This window comes from Solanum tuberosum, unplaced genomic scaffold, assembly GCF_000226075.1.
Source record: "Solanum tuberosum cultivar DM 1-3 516 R44 unplaced genomic scaffold, SolTub_3.0 scf00647, whole genome shotgun sequence".
NCBI classification, from domain to species: domain Eukaryota; kingdom Viridiplantae; phylum Streptophyta; class Magnoliopsida; order Solanales; family Solanaceae; genus Solanum; species Solanum tuberosum.
In genome coordinates this window covers 41654-51599 of record NW_006239575.1, presented here as the reverse complement: position 1 = coordinate 51599, position 9946 = coordinate 41654, and the positions used below count along the sequence as shown (strand labels likewise).

Genomic DNA, 9946 nt, shown 5'->3' with positions numbered 1-9946 from the left:
TTGAACATTGAAATAAGACATTTAAAGATGTTTAGGATTGTACATATTGCCAACTTTCTTGGACATGTTTACTGTTTTGAATAATATTGTAAATAGTTTTATAGTCAATGAATTGATATTATATAAAATAAATTAAAATTCTAAATTAAGCTATGTACTGGTAAATGAACACAAATAGTCGATAAACATAAATAAAAAAAGTTGCAATTATCTGGAGAATCTTAGTAGTTTAGTTGGTTGACCACCTAAACTTTACGGATTTGTAACACCTTAATTTAGCACACCAATATTATACCGATCGATAGTCTACGTCTTTCGATAACTGTAATGGTATTGAAAGATATAAAATTATCTTCAAAAGATGCGTCAATAACAAATACTCTGTCTCTTTCTTATTATTTTAGTAGTGTTTGTTTTATATCTTGCAAAGAAGTAAAATTGACCACCTAGCTAACTAACCAAATTAAATGGGATGACATCCACTTTCTTGTCATATTAAATCTTGATCGAGAAGTTGTTTCAACATATATTGATCCAAAAAGATACACATGCAGTTGAAATAAATTGTCATTGTCTAAAGATGAACTAAAATAAATTGTGCCATTAAAATATTTCAGATTTAGACTAAACAAACATAAAGTTTATGTAGAAGCAAAAGCAAAAAAGTCACTAATTGTTCCTCGCATGGGAATGCGATGGACAGCAATAAGTAGGTGACCAACCTACTCTACAGTTCTAATACTTGGACCAAAAATTTTGTATTCTTCATTTCAATTTATGTAGCATTATTTGACTTAATATAAAATTAAAAAAAAAACAAGATTTTACAAAGAGAAATTAGGATCTTTTAATCACTTACAAAATAAATAGAAAAAAAAAGGAACTTTTTCAAATCTTTTAGATGTAAAAATAAGTGTCTTATAAAAATAATATAAAATTTAAAAATTGAAATTATAAGTGACCTGAAAAATCAATCGTCTCATGCCATGCTTGAGCACCTAAACTCGGAGTGTAACTTTTTTGTCAATTATTTTCGAAGTCAAATATCTAACTCCAAAAGTGGATTCTTCAATTTTTACTTTTCCAAATTAAAAGTGCTCTCAATATAGGACCGATACTATTGTTTTTAATGTTCATTTTTAGTGTATATATGGTTCACCCCCACTTGCTTTATGTCACAAGAAAAATCATTAATGGTAAGTTAAAAGAGAACAAAACAAATTATACATATACAACAAGCACAGCAAGAATTTTTTTTATCAAAACGGTGATGATTGAAGGACAAATTAAATCAGAATTTTCATAACTAAAATATCGAAAATGCATGGCTTATGAGTTATGAAGCATTCTTACCGTTAATCCTTGGTAATTTAATGTATTGATAACCATGATGTAGATAATATGTGTAATCATTTAAAATTTATTAAATATAAATTTATAAAATGATTCAAGTTATATTAAAATCATGAATATATTAGTCCAAATAAATATTATGAAAATATAATTGGGCTAATTATTCAAGTCCAATAAAGATGAATTTAATTAAAGTCAAAATTAATTGATTTGGGCTATAGATGAGCCAATTTGCCAAGTCCAATGTCATCTTATCCTAGAGGCCCGTTCTTTTGGTGCCACGTGACAAATGACATGGCATGCCAAGTCAAACAAAGAAGGCAATAGTATCATGACATGTGTCAAAGATGACAAGCTCGCTCCATAAAGCCCATATGACATGTCACTTAAATCTGATTGGTCGAAGGGAATCATGTTCCAATCGCAACTCCTCTATTCTAAAACTATAAATAGGGTCCTCATAATTCAGAAGAGAAGATAGAAATCTAAACAAGAAGCTAGAGAAAATCCGTGGTACAAACGCCATAAAATTCTCTATAAAGCTACAAGTTTAAGAATTCAAGCATTCAAGTTCAAGAACGATCAAGATCAAGACCATCAGATTCAAGAACAAGCTCGAAGCCCTTGAATTCAAGTAAAAGTCAAGATCAAGATAAAGTTCAAAGTTCAAATCCATCGAAGATTCAAGAACAATCTTTAGCCCTTGAATTCATATTTGAAAAGGCGAATTCAGAGGAATCATAGAGATTGTAACACTCGCACTTTGAAATAATAAATGCGATTGTTGCTATAATTTTCCGTTCTTGATTATTGTTTTCTCGACGCGAATTTTATTGTCTACAATATCCTTTTAAGAAACATATGTCCCTTAAAATAAATATTTTTGTTTATAAATTCTAATAATAATCTCAATCTTGTAATAGTTAGTAGATGGTAAAATAATTTCATACATTGATATTCAGAAAAAATTAAGTTTATTTTGAAGTGAAAAATTATTTAATCCACTATGTACAAGAAATTAATCAATTCTTGAAAACTCTATAAGACTTCATTGTTTAAATTATCAAAGTCGACATCAAATTGTTCATTACCATATATTGTATGCTTATTATAAAACTAGATACAGCAGGGGCTCAATATATGTTATTATTTTTTATCTTAATTTATACGACACAGATGGAATTTGAAAATTTTATAGTATATTTTTTGAAATATATAAGCTTGATGATAATATAAAGTAACGGGTATTTTTTATAATTATATTAATGATGATTCAGATGACGTTGAGGTCAAGGTATATAGTCTAAAAAGTGATTCTTGGACTAGTGTTGATTATGGTAGGGAGACATTATTTATCGAAAAAACTTGATAATTATGAGGATACATTAAGTTAGTTCCAGGCTTGTTTGTGGATGAGATGCTTCATTGGCATATGGGCAGGAACATCATTTGTTTTGATTTAGCTAATGAGAAATGATATAAGATGGAGACAGGGCCGACTCAAAAAGATTGGGGGCCTAAAGCCAAACCTTAAAGAGGGACCCTAATATTATTATTTTAAAAAAAAAATATTATTAGATATACTTTTATTTAAAATCTACTTATCTAGCATTTTTTATGCGAAATCATTAATTACTATTTTATAATTGATTTGTTTTAGTAATTCCTTTTCATTTGATAATATAGTTAATCAATTCAATATCTCCCGAGACATTGTTGATCTTAGATAAGATTTTATTCATTTTAGTTTAAAAAAACTTCTTTTGGCTGAGACAACAGTTACTGAAATTGCTAACATTATTCTTTAAGCAATAATTTTTTATTATTTGTTAAAAATCTATCAAGAGCTCCTTTTTGGAATTATTTAATTCTTCAAATTCTCTTTTTCTCTCTTTATTGTAAAATCGGAGTCATATTTACTAGTTGACATATTTAAATTGAATAGTTTTAATAATAACTAAAACAAGAATATATATACTTATGAACTAAGAATATCAAGAAAAACAGACTTTCAAGAAAAAAAAAACTATAAAATAAAGTTAGAATAATAAAACATGGCTCACGAATTAGATAAATTAATAAAACAATATTGAAATAGTGTTGCATTCCTTCAATATAACGATTGCTTGTTGCACTTCTTGAGATTTTGAAGAAGACACCCAAAAGCAATTTTTGTTCTTTTGTAACTTGTAAGCAACGATAAGTAAAAAAAAAAATTGTAGGAAAGAGTTCAATATTGAGAATAAAAATAATAAAATAGAGAACAAAAAAGATGAGTATCAGGTAAATAATAATATAGAGTCAAATTTTAAGGAAATAAATAAGGAAACACAATTTCTCACTTAAGGAAATTATTCCCAAAAAATGTTTCATTTCCCTTTAAAAAGTGGGAAAAGTAGCCGTCATTTTGTTTTATTTTTTCAACTATACTTCTTTCATGTTTTTTTTTTAAAAATAATTAAAGTACATATAATTTTTTATAGTATATATAAGTATTTTTTTTTAAAAATTGGGGGCCCCTAAAAATATAAGGCCCAAAGCGATGGCTTTAATGACCTAGTGGTTAAAACGGCCCTGGAGGGAGAAGTCTTCCTATGAAGTAGGAGAGAATGAATTGTCTATGGGAATGTTGACAAGTGATCACAGTGAAACTCATTTAGGTGTTTGGGTTGTGAAAGAGTGTGAAATTAATAAATCTTGGATAAAGTTATTAACCATCAAGTATTCAAATGACCAATATGACTTGCATCCACTCCTTTTCATGACACAGGTGAAATGTTGTTTTTTGGTTCGATCAAAATTCAGGATATCCAATTGATCAAAAGATGACTCATTCAGATATCAAAATCTTACTAACCATGGAGGCAATCATGACGTGAAAACCTACCTTGAAAGTCTAGTTTGTCTTTTTTCAATAAGAGGTGTATGCAGGATGGGGTCAGGGTTCACGTGGCTCTTCTCCTCGAATCATATATAGTAGTCTTAAATATAGATGTGTGAACCCACACTAGATGTATTAAATAATGCAATGATGATTGGGTGCATCTCTCCGAGTGAGGTTAGAAATTTGGCTCTTACATCTATCTTGTTGTATTTTTCTTTCTAAAATTAGGTAACACTTCTCTAAGTGGTAATTGGTAGCACTTTATATATACATATAGCTTTAATCTTTCAAAATTTTCAAGCTTGTCACATTGGAAATTCCTAAATTTTTTTAGCATTGTATTTATTTTAGATAATTAAACCAACTGTGCATATTAAAACTAGAAATACTGGATGATATAACATAGGGCAGCATATCGATCGGTTCGATTTTGAAGTATATCGGTTTGACTTATTAGCTATCGATTTGTAGAGATGCAAAACCGTTATAGAACCATAAGATATTGGCTTATCGGTTATTGATCGTTATCGGTTCGGTTATCGGTTTAACCATTAACATTTGACAAAAAAATAAATTAATAAAAAAATCACTTAGAAACAGGGTGACAAATTGAATGAATCATGTACATGAGTTCACAAGTTGCATCTTGCTCAAAAACAAACACTTTTACATTGAAGAATAACCAAGATTATGATATAGCCAGAAATAAAAGTAGGAAACTAAACTCTAAGACAAGGACTTTATATACAAAATAGTATAAATATAATTATTTAATTTGCTATCGGGTTATCAGTTAACCCATTAAGAAAAAACCTCAAACTGTGAAAAATCGATAACCCGATAACAAAAAAAATCAAAACCGTTATCTAAACCACTAAATCAATAATCCATTACTGATAAACCAATAAAAAAATTTCGATTCGGATTATCGATTTCGGTTCGATTTTGAACAACCCTAATATAACATACAATACATGTGTTCAGTAGATCGCAATACCTCTGGCGCTATATATATATATATATACACACACTATTTGAATAGATAAGAACTAATTTTGGACCTATAATTTTAACATTTTTTAGTGATAAGAACCTAAAATGTCAAATCGATCAAACTTATCTCTTAAATCCATCAGTTCGTAAAAGTGCACCCATCATGTCAAAATCTTGGATACGCCTCTGTTTTCAACGGAAGGGACAGAGAATCCATCGAAAGAAAGGAAGAAAAAACTTGAGATCAAAACAATCGAGTAGCAAATAAATTGTAAGAGTAATTGAAACAACACCCCATAATAAGAATAACACAATTGTCATCTCCAAACCATGGAGGTAGTACTACTAGTTAAATCACTTCTTACATAACTAAACCTTTTTCTGTATGTACATATAAGCTCAATTGAACAATGCTTGGTATTGAAAAATCACATTGCTATTACTCATAAAAAAAAAAAACAAGAAATATATAGCAACACAAAATGTAAAGAGAGTGTAGATTTGTGTGGGAAACAATAAAGGCCCAGAGCTTCACACACAAATATATTTCTTTCAACCTGCATTGCTGTTTGACAGAGAGCGCCATGGAGGAGCGACATGTAGGGGTGGCAAAATCAAATCCGACCCAACTCATATAAAATTGGGTTGATATCTAACCGAATTGATTTTTGAGAAATTTTGTCAAAAATATTTTTTTTAAAAACCTTTTTTTGATATTAAATGTTATATATAATTATAATAAAGAAAAAAAAAATTATTAGGTAATAAAAGCTTATAAAATAACACATAAAGCTATTAAAACTTTAGTAAAAATTGGGCAGGTTGGGTAATGACCCGTTTTGACCCAACCCATTTTGATCCAAACAAATTTGGGTTGGGTTTGGTCTTGACTCATTTTGACCCGCTCAATTGTCACCCCCGGCGACATGGAAGAATTTTTCTCAAAAGAACAATTTATATGCTTCAAAAAAATCTACTAGACCAACACGCAGCCACTTCCCTTATAGTAATTCCTCTAAGAAAGTAGTATCCAACTCAAGAATGGAAGAAACAAGATAAGTAAATGTTGTGCATCTTCAAATACAACAATGTGGCAAATGCAGTAAGACAAGCAAAAGATAACCTGATTGAGAACATAGCCAATCTCTTTCTTTTCCAAACTCTTGTGGTTTGTCATTCACAACCTTTTCGACGTCTAATCTGCAAAACAAGTTCAAAGCTTGAGAGTTGAAAAACTAAGTACATATATAACCCCCCTCGCTAAATTCAGAAATCCCCGGCTCCTTATACTAATTAGTAACGTAATGCATTGCCTGTGATACACTCAACTTAAACAGAGTCCTTGAGTAAAAGTTATTGAGCACCGAATATTCACACGGTATCTACAGCCTTTTTTTGGTGTTGTAAAAGTTTAGCAGCAGATACTACTAGCATCAAAAGCACCTATATTGATATTAATTTGGTGCATATCGACACAGTTTCTAATGACCTATACCTCTGTCTCACTGCCAGCAGAGATAAACGAAGAGATTAAAATATCACTTTGGCCTACTGAATTACACACCTTTTATTTTTTTGGGTCGCAGATTTTTCTTGCTTATAGCAGAGACATAGAATAGCTAGTCACTTGTCCATCAAATGCGATTTGACTGATTCACTACATGAAAAGTGAATCATGACAAAACCGCCTCTTTCATGGAGACTTTTGTTAACACGAAACCATATCTTCAAACTCCCTATGATTCTGAATAAATAAGAAACTAAAGAAGATTGTTTATTTTGATTATACATTGCAATTTGTTCCTGAATAGATGTGATTATCTATTATGCTGAAATATGATTTTCTTTGACAAGGTACGTTATTCTATTAATGTTGGGGAAATCTCCGTAAGTATACCAAACAGTAGAGAAACTTAGCCACATATATTTCTCTATAATGCGGGAATACAGTTATGGAAAGCTAAAAGAAGATCAGCGACAAAGAACACATAATAAACTCGACTTAAGAAATAACTTGACCTCCAGAAACAATATACACAGTACTCAAGGGTATGGTCTAGTGATCAACGAAATCACTTGAAGTGGGTTGGGAACCATGAGGTCTCATATTCAAATCCCAACGTAGACCAAAAAAATACTTGGTGAACAAAGTTACCTGGTACTTGTTGTTGGTTAGAAACTTACAAGTGGCAAGTATCACATGGAATCAGTCAAGGAGCACGAAAGCTAGCCCGGACACAGCTGTCGCCAAAATGAAAATTATATACACAAGTAAAATAGGCAATGAACAATGATATCGACCTAATGGAAAGATATACTTAACAATCTACCCACACACCTTCTGGGTTCAACTAATTTGAAATCCATACACTTGCAAGAAATAATACTATCATTTTCAGACATAACTAATGTAATGTTGTGACACACATGGTTAACATCAAATCTTTCCATAACGATTTTGAATAGATTTCAAGTTCTCACACTCTTGTTGTCGTATGAACTCGGCCCAAGAAATAACTAGACTGCCAGAAATGATTTATCCACAAATGGAATAAGCAAAGAAAAACTATTTCAGTCTAAGAAACAAATACTCAACAATCTGTCCAAGCTCCTTGTAGATTCAATTATTAGAAATTCATTTGCAAGCATAAACTCTAAGAGTCACTCTCATGATTAACATCAAAACATTCAGTGCGCATTCCAATGAATTCCAGCTTTTCTATATTCTATTGTTGATTGACTTCCTTACGTTTGCAATTATGTGGCTCACAATAAATGGATTTGAAATTTGTACTACTGTCAAGTTCACATATAAACAATGGAGTATTCTAGGTGAAAATTCTCATTCTCCTAGGAGTATTTGAAATTAGCTAATCCAAATTGAAGTCTTGCTTCTTTTACATATGACACATAATGAATAAAAGAACAAACATTTAGCAACTGGTTTTGCCCAAACAACTTCTTTACATTCATTCCGATGCCATCATAATGATTAAACCCAGACAGTGAAGTGGAAATCACGCAATGCTTATAACTTGTTCAAAGTTCAAACATTTCCTTTTATTTCTAAAACAGGATGCATATCTCAGAACGAACCCTTCTATCTCGGGATGAAGCCTAAAAGTCTCTTCAAGAAAAATGCAAAATAGATTTTAAAGGTCTGAGTGGTTTCAGTTGTGAGGTAGCTTGTCCTACATGACTTATTTTTGCTTCTCTCCACTCAAACTAATTACAACAAATCCCTTTGCTCGGTTAGAGCTTTATGTTCTAGTTGCCAAACAGAACCTTACACCTTTTGTAATAACCCCTTTGTATTCATGTAAGATAAAGTGTAAGAAGAAGCATGTAATAGACTACTACATTGCACCATCTAACGATGAGCAGCAAATAGACAAACAAACCTAGTCCAGAAGCAATATAGTTTAAAGAGATCTTTCACATGCGCATAAATAACAAACAGAATTTGAAAGCAGTTGAGAAGAAAGTGCTCTTACAAGTTATTTGTTACTCGATTGTTTTGATATGAGCTTTCTGCCTTTCTCCACACTCTATGTCCCTTGGGTTGAAAAAGGGCAAACTAGTCTTTCAAGGTAGAATTGGGCATATTTACCGTAATGACAGTTAATAACATCTGAATATCTGAATGAGTCATCTTTTGAATTGTATATTATGGAAGTTGTTCCAGACAACGACAATATTTCACCATTATTTGACATGAAAAAGTTTGGTAACCATTCTGGATCATTTGGATACCTGATGGTAAACATCTTTGTCCAAGATTCTTTAACCCCATACTCTTTCATAACCCAAGCACCTATATGAGTTGTCTTGTAATCGCTAAAGACAGAAAGATCACTTCTCAACTTTCGCACACGCAATTCAACCTCTCCTTCTCCAAAGGAGGGCTTCTCCACCTTTTCCCAGTTCTCATTAGCTAAATCAAAAGCAATAATGTACTTACCTTTATGCACATTAGGATCAGGACCAGGAATAGAAGTAGAAGTACTCCAATGAAGCTTCCCATCCACAAAAGAACCATTATCAATTAATGTCTCTCCGCAATAACCAGAACTTTTTTTGACAAAGAATGTGTCCTCATCACAATAATCAACATTAGTCCAAGAATCACTCTTTAGACTATATACTTTTACCTCAATTTCATCTCTACTGAAAATACTATAATTATAATCAATAATCACTACCTTATAATCATCATGAAGCTCATCATATCCAAAACCAAACATGGGCCCGGGATTTCTCACTCTAGGTCTAAAAAAAGGCAAATTCTTGTGCTTTCTATATAGTTGGGTTCCATAAAAGAGAATAATCTAAGTAATTATCGGCAAGATAAACCAATCCATTGCAAGAACCCTTAACATAGAGCCCATGAATGCCGTTTTCAATGGGAAAATCTAATTCAACAGCCACAGTAACAGAGTCATAAAATAAAGATTTAATAGGACATTCTTTATAATTCCATTTCTCTACAGCAACATCCAAAATAAGTATATGGTGGGGGTCTTCCTTGTTATTATTAGCAGATAAATTCAGATGGTTCTTTATAAATTCAGGGTCAGAGGTTAAAGAAAGCCAATATTTTGAAACAGACATGAATTTCAAGAGGGATTTCACCGGAAGCCTCGAGAATTTCACCAATGAGTTCTACTGGCAAAATAGGAATTGTCATATTCGAATTTGATGGAACATTGGAGGCTT

General features: G+C 31.3%; 1 protein-coding gene across 1 annotated transcript; it reads right to left on the bottom strand.

The window, feature by feature from the left end:
- Nucleotides 1-8778: 8778 nt before the first annotated feature.
- Nucleotides 8779-9474, bottom strand: LOC107058807 (F-box protein CPR30-like). The gene has a single exon (XM_015304975.1). It carries the CDS (start codon nt 9472-9474, stop codon nt 8779-8781), a length of 696 nt encoding a protein of 231 aa, XP_015160461.1.
- Between the last annotated feature and the right edge of the window lie 472 nt (nt 9475-9946).